This window comes from Myotis yumanensis, unplaced genomic scaffold (genome assembly GCF_028538775.1).
Source record: "Myotis yumanensis isolate MYYU_CA2020_CCGP unplaced genomic scaffold, mMyoYum1.0.hap1 SCAF_10, whole genome shotgun sequence".
Taxonomy (NCBI): Eukaryota; Metazoa; Chordata; class Mammalia; order Chiroptera; family Vespertilionidae; genus Myotis; species Myotis yumanensis.
This window is the reverse complement of record NW_027223761.1, coordinates 82,078,543-82,100,389: the sequence shown is the minus strand read 5'-3', so window position 1 is coordinate 82,100,389 and position 21,847 is coordinate 82,078,543. Positions and strand designations below refer to the sequence as shown.

At 54.3% G+C, this 21,847-nt stretch overlaps 1 protein-coding gene across 5 annotated transcripts in view; it reads left to right on the top strand.

Annotated features, from left to right (window-relative positions):
• Positions 1 to 20,810, top strand: part of FXYD6 (FXYD domain containing ion transport regulator 6) — a 35,809-nt gene extending 14,999 nt beyond the window's left edge. For 4 of the 5 annotated variants that reach the window (XM_070426143.1, XM_070426144.1, XM_070426146.1 and 1 more), the window contains 7 exons: positions 16,086 to 16,148; positions 16,657 to 16,695; positions 16,832 to 16,906; positions 17,448 to 17,484; positions 18,088 to 18,137; positions 18,463 to 18,506; positions 20,722 to 20,810. In XM_070426143.1, coding sequence (XP_070282244.1) covers positions 16,091 to 16,148; positions 16,657 to 16,695; positions 16,832 to 16,906; positions 17,448 to 17,484; positions 18,088 to 18,137; positions 18,463 to 18,491 — 288 coding nt within the window. In that variant the 5' untranslated portion in view covers positions 16,086 to 16,090 and the 3' untranslated portion in view covers positions 18,492 to 18,506; positions 20,722 to 20,810. The remainder of the gene's footprint in view (positions 1 to 16,085; positions 16,149 to 16,656; positions 16,696 to 16,831; positions 16,907 to 17,447; positions 17,485 to 18,087; positions 18,138 to 18,462; positions 18,507 to 20,721) is intronic. The other variant, XM_070426147.1, reaches the window with a different exon arrangement.
• The last annotated feature ends 1,037 nt before the right edge of the window (positions 20,811 to 21,847 follow it).

The window sequence follows — 21,847 nt, the reverse complement described above, 5'->3', positions numbered from 1 at the left end:
AGCCTGGGCCCCGGGGTGGAGGGGCCAGGAGGACACGGGGGTGGGGGAGCCTGGAGGACACAGGGGTGGGGGGGCCAGGAGGACACAGGGGTGGGGGGGCCAGGAGGACACGGGGGTGGAGGGGCCTGGAGGACACGGGGTTGGGGGGTTCTGGAGGACGCGGGGGTGGAGGAGGACCAGGAGGACACGGGGGTGGGGGAGCCTGGAGGACGCGGGGGTGGAGGGGGACCAGGTGGACACGGGGGTGGGGGGGCCAGGAGGACTCTGGGGTGGAGGGGCCAGGAGGACACGGGGGTGGAGGGGCCAGGAGGACACGGGGGTGGGGGGGCCAGGAGGACTCTGGGGTGGAGGGGCCAGGAGGACACGCGGGGGTGGGGGGGCCTGGAGGACACGGGGGTGGGGGGCCAGGAGGACGCGGCGGGGAGGGGCCAGGAGGACGCGGGGGTGGAGGGGGGCCAAGAGGACGCAGGGGTGGGGGGGGGCCAGGAGGACGTGGGGGTGGGGGGGGGCCAGGAGGACGTGGGGGTGGGGGGGGCCAGGAGGACGTGGGGGGGAGGGGCCAGGAGGACGCGGGGGTGGAGGGGGGGCCAGGAGGACTCGGGGGTGGGGGGGCCAGGAGGACACGGGGGTGAGGCCAGTGTAGACCGAGAGCATCCAGCCACCGGCACGCAGGCTCTGTGATGCCCAAGTTCTCATGGAAGGGAAGCGCCTCCCAGAGCCAGGGCTGGGCATCCCGTGCTGGACTGTGCCGTCCCCTCCCGGCCCCTTCATGGCGGGTGTGAGTGTCCTACGCCAACTGCAGCCCCGCCTTCACCGGGCCTGAGCTCGGGTCCTCACAGGCGCTGGGCCGCTCCCCTCTGCACAGGGGTCCTGCTCACAGGGTGCGGCCAGGCTGCCTCCCCGCGTTAACTCCGGACAGTAAGACTCTGTGTCTTAGGGACCTGACGACCCGCCCTGGCCAGTGAAGCGACCAGTGTGTCCGCAGTCGCGTTCAGTCCTGGGCCTTCTGCTTCCGCCTTTCGCCTGCCGAGACTGCTCAGGTCTGTGCCGTCACAGTCGCCGGCGCCACGCTCGGCACACAGGCAGCCGGGTCACCGGAAAGGACTTTCTGATCGTCCCTCGCCCCCCTAGAGGGTGAGGAGGTGGGCGCCATGCCCCCTGAAGGCCCTTTCAGGCGTCATTCCATCGCTGCCCCCCCCCCTCCCCCCATCTTCCAGCAAAGGTGCCAGTGGAGCCGCCGACCTGTCAGGGGCTGGACGCACAGGTTCAAGGCCTGGCTCTGCCCCTGACCCCGGCATGACCTGGCATTTCTCTGCTGGGGCCCGGTCTCCTGAGTCATGCTAACTGGCGTGCAGACTAACTCCACCTGCTTAGCCGAGATATACATCCCGGTTGTATCCGATTTATACCAATGGGGTTTCTTTTCGCCGCTTCTCATGGAAAGACTTGGAGGCATCCTCATAAGCTAAGTCATGTCCCCTGGCCTACGGTAACACCTAGAGGAAGCAGTTAGCCTAAACAATAGGGCGCAGGTATTCTAGACCCCATAAGAGGGTCCCTTCTGGCATGCCCTGTCTGGAGTGGGGCACCTCATCTTTCTTTGAGGATCCTGCTGGAATCCAGGCCTCGGTGAGCCCTCGGTGTGTCCCCTGGGCTGCGGGTGACGGAGAGCGAGCAGGTGGAAACCAGGAACCAGGAGGGGGCTCGGGCTGCGGACGGAGGGTGAGGGCGAGTAGATGACGTTCCCCTGGGATTTGGATTCTCCTGTTTTAAAGGGAGGCGGCCCCGAGGTGTGTGCACAATGGAATGGGTATCCGCTCTACCTCACTGCTGCGCGGAATCGGAAATGACACGGTGTGTTGCTGTGACATCAGCTAGCGGCTCCTCTTTCCAAGCTGCCTCTCCCCAGCAGTGTGTGAAGGGGCGGGGCGGGGCGGGCGGATGCTTGCCGGGACCCTCTTGTCTGCTTTCCCGGTACAGGCAGGAGGCCTGCGCAGAGGCGGGGCCGGGACGGTGAGCGCCCAGCGGATGGCAGTCTCCCAGGGGCCCGCAGTCTGCAGCACGTGGGGCGGGCGGAGGAGAGGTGGGAAGGACAATCTCTCTGAGGTGCTCTAGAGGCAGCACGTGCAGCTGGGCCATTTCCCAGACGGAGGACCGTTCGCATGCGCTAGAGCAGGGGTCCTCAAACTACGGCCCGCGGGCCACATGCAAATGCAAATATTGTATTTGTTCCCGTTTTGTTTTTTTACTTCAAAATAAGATGTGCAGTGTGCATAGGAATTTGTTCATAGTTTTTTTTAAACTATAGTCCGGCCCTCCAACGGTCTGAGGGGCAGTGAACTGGCCCCCTGTTTAAAAAGTTTGAGGACCCCTGCGCTAAAGTCAAGCTGGGAAGCGCGGAGGGAGGGAGGGAATGAGGGAGGGAGGGAGGTGGCTGCAGAGCCCACCCCAGGGGCCAGGCCCTCAGCCTCCCAGGCCAGGAGTCCCGGGCCTCAGAGGCAGGATGCCCAACATGCACACAGAAGGGAATGTAGGGGAATATAATGTTCCCGAACCCCCCTCCCAGCTCCACTTCCATCTACCTTGCTTCCCCTCTCCCCCAGGTCCCTCCCTCCTCGCTTCCTTCTGGAAGTAGGATTTATGTCTTCTGCTTCTTAGCGCCTCCAGCCCCGCTTCCCACTTCCTCTGCGAGAAAGGCCTGTGTGGGAGGGAGCAGAGGCCCAGGTGACTTTCTTGGTGCAGCAGCGAGAGAGGCATTTGTGTCCCTTCAGAGGCTTAGTACTTGACCTCAGTACTTGACCGCCTGATTCAGGGTCACGGTCGTGGTACCAATGGCCCGTCAGGGACACCCGAGGAGCCTTTGCTGCTGTGTGGCTGGGGTGGCCCGGCCCGGGGGAGGCTGGGAGGAGCAGGGAGTTGCTTCCCGAATCGGTGGCAGTGTTTCTTTCAGCAGACTGGGACTCGACCAGGAACGTTCTCTCTAAAATACAAAGGCAGGTCTTTGTTCCTGAGTGTGGCCTTCACATCCTCCGTGATCCAACTGTTTGATCAGAATTCTGCCCCCCCTCGCCCCGCGTTGGCTCAGCGGGTGGGTCACTGTCTGGGGAGGCCTCCTGCTCTGGAAACGGCAGAGACGTGGCTGCTTGCTGTCCCGCGCCTCCTGGGTTACACAGGCATCACCGGTGGACGAGGCCCTTCCTCCCACTGGGCTTCCCTCCGAGGGGGGCACCCCTGCAGGCGGCCCCTGCGGGAGGAGGTGCCTTGAGGTGCAACTTGAACCGAACTTGAGCTGAACTCTGTGACCCTGCTTCCCATTTTCCCTGCCTGCGCTCCTGCCTGCACCCCTGCCTGTGCTCCTGCCTGTGCTCCTGCCTGCACCCCTGCCTGTGCTCCTGCCTGTGCTCCTGCCTGTGCTCCTGCCTGCACCCCTGCCTGTGCTCCTGCCTGTGCTCCTGCCTGCACCCCTGCCTGCGCCCCTGCCTGTGCTCCTGCCTACACCCCTGCCTGTGCTCCTGCCTGTGCCCCTGCCTGTGCCCCTGCCTGTGCTCCTGCCTGTGCTCCTGCTTGAACCCCTGACGGTGCTCCTACCTGTGCTCCTGCCTGCTCCCCTGCCTGCGCCCCTGCCTGCGCCCCTGCCTGCTCCCCTGCCTGTGCTCCTGCCTACACCCCTGCCTGTGCTCCTGCCTGCGCCCCTGCCTGCTCCCCTGCCTGTGCCCCTGCCTGCTCCCCTGCCTGCTCCCCTGCCTGTGCTCCTGCCTGTGCCCCTGCCTGCTCCCCTGCCTGCACCTCTGCCTGTGCTCCTGCCTGCACCCCTGCCTGTGCTCCTGCCTGTGCTCCTGCCTACTCCCCTGCCTGCTCCCCTGCCTGCGCTCCTGCCTGCGCTGGTGCTGTTTTTGCTGCCAGAAAGCCCTTCCTTTTCTCTCTTCTCATCCCTTTCATCACATGCCACCCGCCTCTCGAGGCCGCGGTCAGGCTGAGACGCCACGCGTGGACCCGACCAGGCTCTGCGCTGTGCTCCCTGCTCCTGTCCTTCCTGGATCCTGGCCCCACGGGCTCTCCCTGCGCTGTCTCTACCGGAAGCTTCATTTGCTGACGTAGCCCAGCCCTGGCGCCACCTGCCTCTCCTGGGAAGGAAGCTCAGGCGTCAGGGGTCGGCCTTTGGCCCCTGGCAGAACCGGAACAGGGTGCCCCTTCCCGGAGCGCAGCCTGTGTGGTGGGGTTCACCTTAACCCGAGCGTCTGTGGAGGTGACTGGGGGGGAAGGGGGCACAGCAGGGAAGGCCCGGGACCTTGATGTGTGTCTTGTCTACTCCTGGGGGGTCCCACTTGCCTCACGCCCCGCTCCTGGCGGGGGCTGTGGAGGAGGCACGGTGGGAAGCCCAGCTCACTTGTCCTTCCTGTCCCCTCAGCACGCAGAGCAGAGCCTGTAGGACCGAAGGCTGGCAGTGTCCAGTCCCTCCTTCCAGGGCCTGTAGGACCGAAGGCTGGCAGTGTCCAGTCCCTCCTTCCAGGGCCTGTAGGACTGAAGGCTGGCAGTGTCCAGTCCCTCCTTCCAGAGCCTGTAGGACCGAAGGCTGGCAGTGTCCAGTCCCTCCTTCCAGGGCCTGTAGGACCGAAGGCTGGCAGTGTCCAGTCCCTCCTTCCAGGGCCTGTAGGACCGAAGGCTGGCAGTGTCCAGTCCCTCCTTCCAGGGCCTGTAGGACCGAAGGCTGGCAGTGTCCAGTCCCTCCTTCCAGGGCCTGTAGGACCGAAGGCTGGCAGTGTCCAGTCCCTCCTTCCAGGGCCTGCGTCCCGTCTCCTCATGGCTGAGCGAGGAGCAGCTGTAACTTGAAGATGTGACTTGGAGATGAGACTTGGTCTGAGAAACAGCAGTAGACCCAGCCCCCAGTCCCCAAATCATAAAGGTCTTACAGCTCGGAGCTGCTTCAAACTCACTTTCATACTTTGCAGAATGTATTTGGGATGGAACATCCCACGATAAGAGAACTGATCGCAGATAAACTCACTTTGTTAGTACAGAGCTCGGCTCATTAGAAGGAAGGAGGTCATCCACCACCAGGCATCAGCCTCTCCCCACACCAACAGCTGCCTAAAAACTAAAACCTAAATCCCAGGAGATAAACTAGCACTGGCTGAAGCCAGAGTTGCGCATGGAATGAGTGCTCGTTGACATCATTGCTTCCCGGAGACTAACACGCCTCGGACCCAACGAGTTTAGGAAGCCAAACCGGAGAGCCTGCCTTAAGCCGGGACCCTTGTGGGGTTGAGCGATCTCGGGTTGGTGTGCGCCGCCTTCGGCCTGCATGCAGAGCAGAACAGACCCTCTCCGGGGAGCCTCCCAGGCCAGGGCTGCTAATGTCCCCAGAGTAAAACCTAGCAACTGTGAGTTCATAATCAAAGATTACCAAACACGGGAAAAATCACGTCATGTGCGATTGAGAGGCACAGAAACAACAAACACCTTAAGGACTCCCCTCCCCGCCGCCCCAAGAAATTAAGATTTTGGAATTTGATACAGAACATAAAATAACTATGTAGGAAACGGAAGAAATAAAAAATGGGTAAAACAAATGTGCTGGCAACAAAGACTAACAAAAATAACCAGGCAATTTGCAAAATAACTAAATAGAACATTTAGAAATAAATAATATCATCACTGAAATGGGAAATTAAATGAATGGATTAAACAGAACCAGTGAGTGGAAAATAAATCTGAAACTCTTACCCGGAATGCAGCACAGAAACAAAGAAGCAGAAAACATGAGAAAGCTGTGAAGTGATAAGGAAAATCGTATGAGAATATCTAACATGGTCATAATCTCGAGAAGAACATAGAGAGAGTGGAGGAGAGGCAATATTTGGAGAGAGAAGGGCTGAGAATTTTTCATTATTGTTGAAGTGGGTGATTCTACAGGAAAAGGAAACAACAGCAAATCCACATTTAGGCTCCGGTCCAGTGAAACTTCAAACACCAACAGAGAAAAATTAAAGGACAGCAGAGAGAAAAGATAGAATATCTGTGACAGAATGAAAATAAGCAGCAACAATGGATATGTCATCTTCAACATCGGAGTCAAAATAATTATCAACCAAGAATTGTGCACACGGCCACGCTACCTTTCAGATGTGTGTTACTTGCCTGTTGGTGCAGAACAAGCGACCACAAGCCCAGCAGCTGAGCACACACACCTTTGTTATCGCCTGGTTCTGTCGGCGCGTGCAGCACAGCTCACCTGGTTCTTTGCTCAGGGCCCCCCCAAGCTCGGCCTGCATGTTGGCTGGAGTTGTGACCCAGTCAGGAGCCTCTGGGGAAAGACTCACCTCCGACTCCCTGGGGTTGTGGGCAGAGTTCAGCTCCTGTGGCAGGAGGACGAGGACATTCTCCTGCTGGCTGTGGCCAGGGGCTGCTCTGAGCCGCTGGAGGCTTCCCACAATCCCTTGCCACGTGCTCACATCATGCCCTTACTTTTCCAAGCCAGCAAGGGAGAGAATGCTCTAGCTTCTGTCTGCCAAGATCGAGTCTGACATAACAACCATCACGTGAGTGACAGCCGTCACCTTGCCATAGGCTGTGGGAAGCAAGTCCCAGCTCCTGCTCCCATCGCGGAGGGGATCACAGCGACCGGCTGGGACACGCCAAGTTGGAATTCTTGGGGATTCCTTTACAGGCTTCCCATCACAAGGGTGAAAGGAAACATTTTCAGATAAACAAAAACTGAGTTTATAACTAATAGGTCTTCATTAAAGAAATTCCCAAAAGGTGTTCTTCAGGAATAAAGAACATGGCTTGAAGCTGACTGAGACTCGAAAAGGACTGTGAACACACCAGCTCATCGCTGTGTCGTGTTAGTTCTCTATTGCTGCGTAACAAATCACCCCAGACTCAATGGCTTGGAACACAGACATCTGTCACCTCCTACAGTCCTGAGGGTCCGGCATCAGGGAGCAGGCGACTGCTGAGGGGAGGCTGTCCGCCAGGGGGCACTTCTGTGAAAGCTGGAGCATGCGCTTCCCGGCACTGAGAGCTCCTGGCAGGCCCTCCCTCAGTGCTCTGCCACAGGGGCCCTCCCCAGGCTGCCCGAGCATCCTTAAGGCATGGCTGGCAGCTTTCCCCAGAGCAAGCCATCAGAGGGAGAGGGGGAGGGAGAGGGAAGCTGGTACCTTTTATGATCTAATACTGAAAGTGACATGTCAGTTCTGCCATATGTTATTGGTCATACAGACTAACCCTTGTGGAGGGACTACACAGGCATGAAAATACCAGGAGGTCACTGTTCGATTCCTTGTCAGGGCACATGCCTGGGTTGTGGGCTTGATCCCCAATGGGGGGCGTGCAGGAGGCAACCAATCAGTGATTCTCTCTCATCATTGATGTTTCTATCTCTCTACCTCTCCCTTCCCCTCTGAAATCAATAAAAATATATTTTAAAAATAAATAAATACCAGGAGGAATTGTAGGCTGGCTACTGCACTGTAACAGTAATAGCCTATATCTCAGGAAGGGGTTATATCTAATATTTATTACACCTTATAACGTAGATGTCTTTGGTAAATTGAATACTGACTTAGTTCAGGCTGCAGAACACCATATACTGGTGGCTTATAAACAACAGACATTCATTTCTTACAGTCGTAGAGGCTAAAATCCCAAGATCAGGGTCCCGGCAGATTCGGTGCTCAATGGAGTTCTGTTTCCTGGTTCATAGACAGCATATCCTGTGGAGCCTTGGCCTGGAGGAAGGGGCTGGAGAGCTCTCTGGAGTCTCCTTTATAAGGGCACTAATTCCATTCACGAGGGCTCCACCCTCATGACCTGCTCACCTCTCAGAGGCCCCACCTCCTAACACCATCAAGTGAGGATCAGGTTTGAACATGTGAATTTTGGAGGACACATTTTATCCAGAGCAAATATATGTGGTCATTCCAAAGGCAAAAACTGAAAGACTAGAAATAGGTTGTATAATTTCTCAGCCAGTAGAGGGAGAAAGTGAGTAAGAGAAAAATTAATAAAATAAATTTTTAAAAAAACCTTAAGAAATATACAGAAGGAAAGTAATGGAAAAACAGATGGTAGAAATTAGACCAAATATATCATCACAATAAAGTTAAATGGAGTAAATTTGACAGTTACTAGAGATTATTAGGTTCAAATTTTTAAAAATCTAGCTCTTTGCCGAAACCGGTTTGGCTCAGTGGATAGAGCGTCGGCCTGCGGACTGAAAGGTCCCGGGTTCGATTCCGGTCAAGGGCATGTACCTGGGTTGCGGGCACATCCCCAGTAGGAGATGTGCAGGAGGCAGCTGATCGATGTTTCTCTCTCATCGATGTTTTTAACTCTCTATCTCTCTCCCTTCCTCTCTGTAAAAAATCAATAAAATATATTTAAAAAATAAATAAAATTAAAAAAAATAAAAATCTAGCTCTTTGCTGTTTACAAGATACACAAAATGCATGAGACACAAAAAGGTAGAAAGTGAAATAGAATTTGAGGTAGAGAGGACCACTATATAATCCTGAGAGACCAATTCACAGGACAGGACTGGGGTGGGAGTTTACAGTTGCCTGTGACCTTCCTCCGAGCTAATGAAGCTGTTGTAATGATCATCACCTGTATGTCTTTTCCCATACAAACAGCTGTAAACCTAATTTTGCCCACTCCATATAACAATTTTAAACTTTGTTAGAATATTGTAAGGAACAGAGGGGTAAATGTATAAGTCCTCCCCATAGTATAAAATGTAAAGCACCTATCTCAATTTTTGATAGGTCAAAAAGAGAGAAAGTTAGCATGGTTAATAATTTTAATTTAATGGCATATAGGACCTTCTTTCCAACAATGAGGGAATTCACAACCTTCTAATACGTGGAACAGATTTTTAAAATATCTAAATCATAAACTTTCAATAAATGTTGAGGGTCTGTACCCTATAGACCAGTGATGGCGAACCTTTTGAGCTCGGTGTGTCAGCATTTTGAAAAACCCTAACTTAATTCTGGTGCCGTGTCACATATAGAAATTTTTTGATATTTGCAACCATAGTAAAACAAAGACTTATATTTTTGATATTTATTTTATATATTTAAATGCCATTTAACAAAGAAAAATCAACCAAAAAAATGAGTTCGAGTGTCACCTCTGACACGTGTGTCATAGGTTCGCCATCACTGCTATAGACCATGTCCTGGCCATATGCACTTAAGCTAGAAGTCAATAAAAACAGTGAATTAGAAATCACTATGCATGTGGACATTTCAAAAACACTTCTTAATGCAGGCGTCAAATAAGAGATTTCAAAGCCAGGTTAAAGTATTAAAAACTAAACAATGATCAAAAAATACATTTCAAAGCTTTTATGTTGGAGTGAAAATGACACTTAGAGGTTATAGTCTTAAGTGCTTATATTAGAAAATAAGAAAGGCTAGCCAAAACCGGTTTGGCTCAGTGGATAGAGCGTCGGCCTGCGGACTGAAGGGTCCCAAGGTTCGATTCCGGTCAAGGGCATGTACCTGGGTTGCGGGCACATCCCCAGTAGGAGATGTGCAGGAGGCAGCTGATCGATGTTTCTCTCTCATCGATGTTTCTAACTCTCTATCTCTCTCCCTTCCTCTCTGTAGAAAATCAATAAAATATATTTTAAAAAAAAGAAAATAAGAAAGGCTAAATACTAATATATCCAACATAAGGCAAATATAAAGAAAGAACAAGGGAATAAATTCAAGAATGTATAGGGGAGCATTAAGAAAAATTTAAAACACCTTGTGGAGGAATAACAAGACCAAGTGGGTTCTTTGAAAAGCTTAATAAAATAGGTAACTTCTGATGAGATTGATCAGGAAAAAAGTTATCACACACAAACAATATTAGGAATGTGAAAAAGGGCATAACCACAGATCCAACAGAAATTAAAATGCTAAGAAAACACTAGAAACGAGTTTATGGCAATAAATTTGAAAGCAGAAAAGGGCAAGTTCCCATTAAAATTATAACTCAATTAGAGGCCCGGTGCATGAAATTCGTGCACAGGGAGTGGGGGTGTCCCTCAGCCTGGCCTGCACCCTTGGGGGATGTCCGACTGCTGGTTTGTGGGAGGCAACCGGCGGGGCGCTTGCCAGCTGGCCCCAACCCCTGATCACCGCTGCAATTCGCCTCCCTCGGGGGGGGGGGGGGGGGGGGGGGGGCAGTGTGCATCATAGTGACCGGTTGTTCCGCTGTTTGGTCAATTTGCCTATTAGGGTTTTATTATACAGGATTATATAGAATATATTCAAGAAGAAATAGAAATTTGAAGTGTTGTAGCCATTAATTAATTGAATAGGCGATTTAAAATCAATAAAGAAAATACTAAGCCTAGATGATTTTACAGGTTAGTTCTAGTAAACACTCGAAGAACAGACTATCCCAATAAATCTTCTCACTTGGTTAGGTACTTGTAGATTATCTCTGCAGGCTCTTCCCGGGAATAGCAAGGAAGGGAGCACTTGTCCTGTGAAGCCAAGGCTACCGTGATGCCCAAACCAGGCTAAACGAATCCAATAAAGTGAAACTCGCGGCCCATTCTCACGCACATGGATGCAGAAATCCTGAACAAAACATCAGCAAACCAAACCCACCAGTTTATTAAAAAGGCGGTACATCGGTTGTACCCCAGAAATGAAAGGATGATTTAACACTAAGTAATTTGTATGACATACATATAATTTACTTAATTGATAGATTAAAGGAGAAAATAAAACAAACATCTTGGAAAACCAGGAGTAGAGGGGGACTTTTAAAACATTAGAAGCCCTAGCTGGTTTGGCTCAGTGGGTAGACCATCGGCCTGAGGACTGAAGGGTCCCAGGTTCGATTCCAGTCAAGGGCACATGCCCTGGTTGTGGGCTCCATCTCCAGTGTGGGGCGTGCAAAAGGCAGCCAATCAAATCATTGATGTTTCTATCTCTCCTTCTCCCTTCCTCTCTGTAAAAGGATATTTAAATGAAAACAACCATTAGAACACTATTTAAAATCAATAATTTCCTTTTTATGGCTGATATATATCTATCACATTTTATTTATTCTCACCACATGCACATAAGGCAATTGTGTGAGGTGATGGAGGCATTGACCTTATCATGCAGTCATTTTAGAGTATATGCATGTATCCAGTCACGTGGTACATAGTAAACTTACACAGTGTTGCATGTCATATCTCAGTGAAGCTGGGAAAAATAAAAACACACAGTGAAATAACATCAATAATAAGACCATATGTGTTTCTGTTTGTGTCTGTGTATGCGCAGGCATTATCAGTATGTCTAGTCTACATTTCACTAAGAATAAGATAAGACATAGAAAGGAACAGTGTAGAACTGGTAAAGAAGAAACAATACTGTATCATGTGTGCAGAGAATACCCAAAGCAATCTAAAGGTAAATTAATAGAAATAATGAGAGCATTTAACAAGATTATTGGATTTAAGATTAATATGTAAGTCTATTGCTTTTCTCTATACCAGGAAAAATTAGAAAACATACAGAAGACATCACATTTAAAATAGGAATAAAAATTATAAGGGACCTAGGAACAAATAGAAGATGTCTAAGAGCTAAATGAAAGCATTAATAAAACTTTATTAAAGGACATTGCAAAGGTCCTAGCCAAGTGAACAGATTTATTGATAGAAGACTCAAGGTCAGATAGGGGTCTCAAGGTCAGTAAAAGGTCAGCTTCCCCAAGTTGTTTTATACGTAGATTCGTGGCAATTCCAATGAAAATCCCAACAGTTTTAGATGAATGTGACACGCTGATTCTAAAATGTATAGAGAGAGTAAAAGGTCAAGAATGGTGAAGACATTCCTGAAGGAAGAGGACGAGAAGAAAGAGCAGAAAGAAGAGCGAAGCTTCACCACGTGGGGAGAGCCTGCGAAGCTGTGGGACTCAGACACTGATGCTCTGCAGGTGTGGACGCTCAGCCAGGAGACCCGAGAAGGAGCCCTGAAATCCACATCTACACAGACGCCAGCTGCTTGACAGGTGCATTGTGGGTCCTGAGGAAAGGGGGAGAGGGGCCCACAAAGGGTGGCATTATGTCCCCACCTCACCCAGACATCAGTTCTGGGTGGAATAAAGAAGTAAATGTAAAAGACAAAGCTTTACAATTTTGAGAAGAAAATTCTGACTCAGGGTGACAAAGAACATCTTAAACAAGACACAAACATCTTTGCTTTAAATTACATTAGAACTACGAAATTCTGTTCATGTGAAAGACAATTTTAGAAAGTGAAAAGACAAGCCTCTAATTGGGAAGAGATAGTTTTGATACTAAATGACAATGATTTAGTGCTCAAAATAAGAAATGAACAATATATCAACTCATTTGAAAATAGAGCAAAAGACATGAAGAACCAGGAATGGCAAACGATCAGAAAGAAGCCCAGTTCTACGTCTAAAAGAAAATCAATACCACATTTTAGCCCTCTAGGTTGGTAGGAATTAAGCAGTCTGACCATATCAAGCATTGACAGTTATGTAGAGTAATAACTGCTGCTCAGCTGGTGGGATATTCAAGTGGAGATGATTACCTAGGAAAACAGTTTGAAGTTATTTTTGAAAGTTGATGATTTGCATAGTGTGCCACCCAACAACTTCACTCTGGACCTGTCTCTAGAACGTCATTTTTCAAACTGCTGGCCATCTCATATAATAAAAGGGTAATATGCAAATCAACCAAACAGCGGAACAACCGGTTGCTATGACATGCACTGACCACCAGGGGGCAGACGCTTAATGCAGGAGCTGCTCCCTGGTGGTCAGTGCGCTCCCAGTGGGGGAGCACTGCTCAGCCACAAGCCAGGCTGACAGCTGGCAAGCACAGCAGTGGTGGCAGGAGCCTCCTGCCTCTGCGGCAGCGCTAAGGATGTCCGACTACAACTTAGGCTCGCTCCCCGGAGTGGACCTAAGCCGTCAGTGGGACATCCCCCGAAGGCTCCCAGACTGCTAAAGGGTGCAGGCCAGGCTGAGGGGACCCCCCCCCCTCGAAGTGCATGAATGTTGTGCACCGGGCCTCTAGTTTAAAATAAAAAGGTAGAATAGGAAATGTCAGAGGGCATCATTCATTTTAAAGTTACGTATCATCTGGTGATACTGTTTCTGGTACTGAGAAATATGATTTATACTGGGTTCCCGTGTAGAAAGCATTGCTTATGAGAGTGGTGTCAGAGATTTGAAAGCCAGTGCCTTTGGAATGAACTCTTACATGTGTGTGCCCTGGCGACGTGCACAGAATTGCTCACAGCTGCATTATCTATAAGAGCACACACACGGGAGGGGGCGGGGAGATGCTCACTGATGGGAGAAGGTAATTTACTGGCATAGTGGACGGAATATTACACAACATTGAAAATGAATGGACTATGCTTACAGGGAATAATATGGACAAATCTTAGAAACATAATATTGAACAGAAAGCTGGGCCAGTGTGGCTCAGTGTTTGAGCATCCACCTGTGAATCAGGAAGTCATGGTTGATTCCCTGTCAGGGCACATGCCCGGGTTGTGGCTTGATCCCTGGTGTGGGGTGTGCAGGAGGCAGCCGATCAATGACTCTCTCTCATCATTGAAGTTTCCATCTCTCCCTCTCCCTCTCTGAAAAAAAATTATAATAAAAATATTGATCAGAAAAAGCCAGATTTAGGAGACTGAAAAAACACACACACTAAGATATAGATCATAATTATAAAGCTCAAAAAATCTCCACTAAACTGTATCTTATTCAGATATATTTTAAAAAGAAGAGCAGGACGGGTACTCATCCACCATGGGTAAAGGAGTGACATGCTGATACATGCTACAACATGGATGAGCCTTGAAACATGCTAAGGGAAAGAAATCAGATGTGAAAAGCCACATGTTAATGGTTTTTTAAAATATGAAATGTCCAGGGCAGGCCAGACCATAGGGACAGAGTAGATGGGTGGCTGTCGGGGGAGGGAGAAGGGAGTGGCCGACGGGGACAGGTTTCTTCAGGGAGCTATGAAAATGTTCTGACATTGATGTGCTTGTACAATTCTGTGAATACACGAAAAGCCGCTGAGCTGTACCCTTTCAAATGGTGAGCTTCAGGGCTTGTGATTTGTGACTGTAAAGCCTTTTCTGAAGTGGAGCAAGGGAACCATTAAAAATATGTATGTTCAGGGTACTGTCTCCCTCTGGGAGTGGGGCAGGCAGAGAGGGCAGGAGGGAGGAATAGCTAGTAAGTGCAGCAGTACTTGTGAAGTTCTAGTTCTGAAGTTACTCATCTGTGGGTGTTTATCTTATTACTGTGCTTTAGTGTGTGTGTTATATATTCTTATAAGTACCGTGCGCTAACCGATTGCCCAACTGGAGCCCCAGTGTTATATATTCTTAATGCATGTAAAAGATAATGTAAAATTTAAAAGAAATACAGTTATTAAATGAGGTACCATTAAAAGCAAAAGTGCCTTTTGAAGTATCTCCTTGGAGTCTGTGCCTGTGTGCTGGGTGCAGAGTCTGACCTCTGGTGGCCGAGAGGGGAAGGGCACTGGGCGCTGGCGTGGGCCAGGGGGAGTACGAGGGCGAGATCCCTGGGCACAGCCTGGTCCTGACCACCGGGCAGATGTCCAGGAGGTCCGGCCACTGCCAGTCGCACTCCCAGGGGGAAGAGCAGACAACTTTGCTTCTCTGGTTCGGGTTTCCCCCTTGTCCTCTGTGGCTTTTCACTGCACCCCTTACGCCCAGGAGTGAGGTGTGTGTGACCACTGACACCCGTCCCGGGAGGGACAGGCGGCCTGTCCTCTGCACCCATCCTGGGCTGTCCTGAGGTGGTGCCCACAGCACGGTCTCTGCGTCTCCAGGGTGGGGGCCTGGGCATCGATGCCCAGAGAGCCTGCCTCCACCCCTCCGTTTAGTGAAACCGCCTCTGGAGGACTGTGCCCGGAGCCCGTGGGCACGGAGGGGGGCGTGTGAGGGTGACTTGGGGGAGCTGCCTGCGTTTCAGGGCTGCCCACCGCCGGCTGGACCGGAGCTGGCACCGTGTCCCGGCAGCATCTAACCTCGTGGGAGGCAGAACGGCCAGCAGTGCGTCAGGCTGTGGGGACCAGGCCCGGTGTCCCAGGCGTTATAAGAGTCAGAGCTGCCCAGGGGGTGGCTGAGGGGGTAACCAAGGGCTCATCTGCAAGCCCCTAGGCCGCGTGGCTTCCGGGCCCGAGAGGCAGGCGGCGGGGAGCGGCTGGGCTGCGGGACCCCAGCTGCTGCTCTCGCCATCCTGGGTGTCACTTACCTCTGAGCTCCGGTCCTTCCCTCAGAGGGGTCAGTCCGGTGGCCGCTGGCCAAGTGGGTGCAGGTGGTGATGGGTCAGTGTGGGAGAGCACCGCGTGGGAGCCCAGTGTCCATGGCCTCTGCCCGGTCTGCACTCCCGCCATGTGGGGAGCGCTTGGAACAGTGGGGTTTGCTGGCCCGGTCGGGCTGAGGGTCGGGCTGGGGTGCCGGAAGCCGGTCCATCCTTGCTGCTTGACACAGTCGCTGCAGGAAAGAAACATCTGCAAAGCATATGTTTCAAGGGACCTGGCATATATAGCATACTGTTCTTAATATGTTTGCTCCCTTTAGCGCCATGTGTTTTAACCAAGGTCACATCTCCGAGAAAGGTTTTTTCCCCAGGTGGGGATCTTTCCCTGAGGTTAGGGAGGAGATACAACCCCTTAATTAAGTGCCAGGCGGGTAGTTAAGCTACATAATCTTTACTCCCTGGAATGGAGATAAGAAACGCCCTAACCTTTGTAATAGAAATTGACAGGATTAAAATCGGCTGGTATAAATACGGATGTAACAAGACAATAAACATCAGATCCTGATCAGATCTTAACCAGAGCTTGGCTGGAGTTCCTAACCAGAACTTTGGCTGGAGATCCTGGCTAGAGGTCCTGACTAGGCTGCTGATCAACTGAAGGCTGTCTTCGTATCATTCCTTCTTCGCCGACTCCGTCCACACCTTTGGGGACCCCTGGACCTGATGGGGTTGGACTCCGGCACTGGGGGTCGGAGCAGGGGTCTCCTGCTCAGGGCATTGCTTCTCCCCCCTCTTTCCAGACGCCATGGAGGTGCTGCTCATCCTGCTGTGCGGCCTGCTGGCCCCCACCGTCCTGGCCAGTGGTGAGTACGCACCGGACCAGCTCCGCACCCGGCGCTGTGGCCTGTTCTGTTCTGGAGGGAGGCCCTGGCTCCTGGGCTCTAGGGTTGGGGCTCTCAGAGTCTGCACGTCTGGTCCGCCTCCTGGGAGGCGCTGCGATTCCCCGGCCCTCCCCTAGCCTGCCACTCCCAGGCTCCCGCAGGCTCTGCCTTTAAGCCTCAGATCACCAGCCCCTGGAGATGTTGGGCCGGCACGGGGGAGTCCAGCCTCTGGCCTGTGCCAGTCCGTGTTTGTCCTGGGCCTCCGTTTCCTCATCGGGAAGGAGGAGGGATGACATGAGAATAAAGGGACCGTAACTGCTGTACTGTGAGCACTTCTCACCGGGCTCCCGTGTGCCTGCCCTCGGCCAGTGGGCAGCCTGCCTGCTTCCCAGGCCCCTCTGCTAACAGGCCCTGCTTCCCAGAGCCCTTTGCGGGAGGGAGGCCCGGGGGCAGGCTGTCTCCTCTTGACCAGGCTGGTTTACTTTTGCAGCCAGTGAGCAGGAGAAGGAACAGGACCCTTTTCATTATGGTGAGTGGTGAGGGCCTCCCTGGGGGGCGGGGGGGCGGGGGGGCGCGGGGCGTGAGGAGGCACAGCCCATCCGGTGAGGGATAGGCAGCGCTCCTGGCCCTTGCTCTTCTCCCATTTCTCCCTGTTCCTTCGACAGATTACCAGACCCTGCGGATTGGGGGATTGGTGTTTGCCGTGGTCTTCTTCTCGGTCGGCATCCTCCTCATCCTGAGTAAGTTTCTCTGTTCACCCAGGAAGAGCAGGGTCTCTGCTCAGCGGTGGGGAGAGAGAGCAGCGTGGGAGCCTGTCTGTTCTCCCTGTATCTCTAGGACCTACTGCATGCTGGCACATAATAGGTGCTCAGTAAAACAGGGAAGCAGGAACAAGTACATGCTCAGTGAAAATAAGCGCAGATGAGAAGGAGCAGGTGGCCCCTGGTGCTGTGCCCAGAAGGGTGTGAGTGGGGGTGTCTCAGGCCATAGGACACAGCTGTCCTGTCTGGAGGGCACCCTGAGGGATGGTCCCCCGGGTTTGTTTGCCCCGGGTAAGCCTGGTCTGCAGGGAGCCCTCTGCACTCGCACCACCAGCAGACCCTGGGGCAGGGTGTAACCCTCTGAGCTGTTGCTGATCCTGGGCCTCAGAAGAGCCCTCCCCCACCTAGGCCGCGCCCGGCACCCCAGCCTGCACCCTCTCCTGGGCAGCTGTGGCCAAGCAGGAGCATGACCTTGAACGCAAGTCGGAGGATGACCTCGGGTGGTTTCTTTGCCTTTCAGGTCGCAGGTGCAAGTGCAGCTTCAGCCAGAAGCCCAGGTAAGGGCGCCCTGGTGTGGGCATTCGGGTGGCGGGGGGGCCTCCCAGTGTGGCACCCACTTGAGTGGTTTTAGGTTCTTACCTCGGAAACTGGGAAACAGGCCGTGTGCCTGGAGGTGGGGCAGAGAGTTGAGGGTTGCCAGGCGGACTCGACGGTTAGCTCCTCCATTCCGATGAGCGTGGGGCGGGAGTGGGCAGGAAGGTGCCGGATCCGAGAGAAGGGGCAGAGGCCTCGGGCCTCCCGTGAGGCCCTCTCCTCCCCTCAGGCTCTGTGACACGGGCCAGCTGGTCGCTGAGGCTCTCTGAGCTGAGTAGAAGCCTGGCTCCCGTCACTACAGCCCTGGCCACTGCCATGACCAGGGGAGCACTGGGTCTCAGAAGCCCAAAGTCCGACAGGGCCAGCCCAAGCCCCGTGGGGCCCTGGATCACCCCTTCCCAGTCAGTTCTCAGGGGCTGACACTGAAGGGTGCCTGTGCGTCCCCTGGCTCTGCCCTTCAGCCCCCACTTCTCCCTCCCCCTGAGCCCCATGCGGGTGGAGGGCTGACTCCCAGAGGAGCAGGGCTCGCCCTGGCCCCTGACGGAGACTGGCTTGTCCCCCTGCAGGGCCCCGGGCGACGAGGAGGCCCAGGCGGAGAACCTCATCACTGCGAATGGTATGTCCCGGCCGCCTGCCCGTCCCTCCCGCCCGACCCCCGACAGGCCCCTTCCGATGGCTGTTTGCGGGTGTCTGCTCAGTGTCAGGCATGGCACAGCGTGTCACAGCCCCCGTCTCATGGCATGTGCCCACGGCCCATGAGGTGGGCATCCCGTCCAACGTTCAGGAATGTGCCCTGTGCCCCCGGCCTGTGTGACCCGAAGTCCCACCCCAGGCACCTCTGTCCTGTGGGTCGGGCTCCCCCAGAGTCTGCAGCGGTGCGGCTGCCGCAGGGCCGCTGGGGAGAGGGGCCCTGTCCAATAGTCTGTCTGTTTCCTTCCCAGCAGCAGAGCCCCAGAAAGCGGAGAACTGAGGGGCCCTCACGGAGGTAAGGCGCCACCTGCCGGGCCCTCTGTCCTTTGCGGGGAGGGGTTGGCTGGCTGTTGCCATGGGCACCGTTTTTACTGTGAGCAGTGCTCTCTGGAGGCTCGTGTCTGAAAGGGAGGCGAGACAGACGGACACAGCCCAGGGGTCCGGTTAATCAGGCTCCGTCCGAGCCGCCACGTGGGCCTGGCTTGGGAGAGGACTTGTTAGCGAAATGCTTCTGGTATCAGGTGGCAGGAAGATAGCGGCTCAGAGACGACTCAGTTCCTTGGACCATTTTTTATAAATAGCAGTTTATTATGAAACTTTCCAACCCTGCACGAGAGTCAGGAGAGTAACCCGGCGGCGGCGGCGTGGTCACAGTTCGATTCCTGGGCAGGGCACACGCCCAGGTTGCCGGCTTGATCCCCAGTGTGGGGCCTGCAGGAGGCAGCCGCTCCATGATTCTCTCTCAATATTGATGTTGCTGTCTCTCTCCCTCTCCCTTCCTCTCTGAAGTCCATAAAAATCTATTTTTAAAAAGTCAGAAGAATAATAGTCTATGCCACCCCCAGCACCCCCTGCACCCCCATCACTGCCTGCACTCCCTGCACCCCCTGTACCCCTGCACTCCCTGTACCCCTGCACCCCCAGCACTCCCTGCACTCCAGCACCCCTGCACCGCCTGCACCCCCAGCACCCTCGTACCCCCTGCACCCCTGCACCCTCAGCACCCCCAGCACTCCCTGCACTGCCTGCACTCCCAGCACCCTCTGCACCCCCAGCACCCCCTGCACTCCTGCACCCCCAGCACCACCAGCACCCCCGTACCCCCTGCACCCCTGCACCCTCAGCACCCCCTGCACCCCCTGTACCCCCAGCACTCCAGTGTCGTCAGGTCTCAGCGTGTAGGGCACTGTCCGCAGTGTCCTTTCCATTGTCCATTGTCGGGAGCAGGGCAGCAATTCCTGCTCAATGCCTTCCCGTTTTCACATGCCACCCGCACCCTCAGGAGCCACAGGAGCGGGACAGCGCAGCTCCCCCCACTCAGGTGACCAAGCTGAGGTCAGGGAGGCCAGAGGGCTATGTGTGACCGTGGAGCCTGAACCCAGGCCTTGGATTTAGTGCCAGTATCCGTCCTCCATCAGCTCACTTCGCCTCCCCCCCCTCCTCCTGCTCCTCCTCCGGCACATGCTTTTGTTCTAACGTGAGTTAGATGAGGTTTCTGGATGCGCAGTGCCTGGTGCCGCAGCGTCTCGGGTCGCAGGGCAGGTGTACTTCTCAGTGTACATCCTTCCTGGGGCTGTACGTCCCCCCAGCAGCCCTGGGGAGTCAGGGGGTCTCAGCTCCGAGAGGGGCTCAGGAGCTGGTTCCCAAGCTGAGCTGGAGGAGGCCATGGCCCATCCTTGGAGGCAGGGGTCCCAGCTGTAGCCCGGCGTCTGTCCACTCTCCACGGCAGCTGGCGGTCAGCATCGGGGTGTGGCGTGGGGAAGCTGGAGGGCGGGGCCTGGAGCCAGCCGCTGGGAGCGACATGGGGTGTCCTGGGATGGACACTCTGGGTTTGACAGTTTCCGTGTCAGCCAGGCTCCAGCCTCCAGGGGACCCTCCCCTGAGGCCCCCCTCCCAGGCCTCCATCTCTCCCTGTCTCAGGCGTGTCCTCCTGCTTCACCCGGAACCTGGCACTTAGGATGGGTCTCACCCTGGGAATTTTAGGGGGCAGAGGAGAGGGGCTGCTACAGGCAGGGAGATGAGCAGTTAAAAGATTTCTATTTTTTTAAAAAAATATATTTTGTTTTATTGATTTCAGAGAAGAAGGGAGGAGAGAGATAGAAACATCAATGATGAGAGAGAATCATTGACCGGCTGCCTCCTGCACGCCCCACAATGAGGATTGAGCCTGTAACCCGGGCATGTGCCCTGACCCGTAATCAAACCTGGTTCATAGGTCGACGCTCAATCACTGAGCCAAGAAGACTGTCTCAGCAGCAGAGCTGCTTCATAAACTGCTGTTTTTAAAATCCTCACCCGAGGACATGCCTAGAGGGGAAGGGAGAGAGAGACAGAGAGACATCTGTGTGAGAGAGAAACACTGACTACGTGCCCAACCAGGGACCGAACCCGCAACCCACCGGCAGCCTTTCAGCGCCCAGCACGGTGCTCAGCCAGCGGAGCCACTCCCGCTGGGGAGGTTTCTGGAAGGAGCAGGGCTTTGTGTTAACTTAGCGTCTCTCCCTCTGCAGAACCTGGAGGCAGCCGCCTGGACCTTTAGATGCGAATGTCGATGCTGAAGAAAACCAGCCACTCCAGCAGCAGCTCTTTCCCGAGAAGTCAAGGACCCGCGTCTCCGCACCCCCATCCCCGAGAACAGTCCTCCACTTAGTGTGCGACTGAACCTGCCTTCCCACGCAGCGTGACGTGTCCACTCCCGTGACGTGTCCACTCCCGTGACGTGTCTGTGTGTGTGTGTGTGTGTGTGTGTGTGTGTGTGATGCTTGTGGTCTTCGTGGCTGCTTGTCTGTGGCTGTCGCTGTTTCCTGAACCTGGACTCACCTCCTGGGCTGGAGCTGAGCCGCGTCACCATCAGCTCCTCCTGCTCCCCGTGCGCCCCACACACCCCCCCCCCCCGCACTCCCCCCCCTCTCCCAGCTCTGGGGTCTGCTTGCTCCTGAGACCAGTCCCCTCTCTTGACGTAGAGGTGGTGAGGGGGGGGCCTGGGAGGGAGTCTCCACTCGTCGGGACTTGGGAAGCTGTGCACCAGCTTTGTGATCCTCGTGGCCTCTCCGCACTCCTTTTCAAGAACCAGTTTCCACAGCCCACCCCTGGCCTGGCCTGTTCTGAGGGTCTCTCACAGCCAGGAGCTGGGAGCCAGCTGGCTTCAGGCCGCGAACCCTCCCTGGCCCTCTTCTCCTGGGACTCCCCGCCTCCCCTCTGCCCCGCCCCATGCAGAGGCCAGGGGGGCAGGCCCGGCTCCCCTGGGAATGTGCCCTTGCATATCTTCTCAGCAATAACCCCTTGGGCTCTGGACCCCTGCCCCCGCCACCTCCCCGCTTCCGAGACTCTGACTTATAGCCCAGCTCCTCTGTTCTCGGATCCCCACCCTCGCGCTGGGTCTGGGGCAGGCGATCCATTCTGTTGGGGCCGGCTTCCCGGGAGGCAGCGGGGAGAGTCAGGGGCCTCCATCTGTCCATGCCAGGGGTCCTCAAACTACGGCCCGCGGGCCACATGCGGCCCGCCGAAAACATTTATCCGGCCCGCCGGGTGTTTCTGCCGCCGCTGCCTGTCCTGCTTAGCAGCCGACTCGTCCCGGGCCCGCAGGGCGCATGTGTGGAATGTCTGAGGGACAGTGAACTGGCCCCCTGTTTAAAA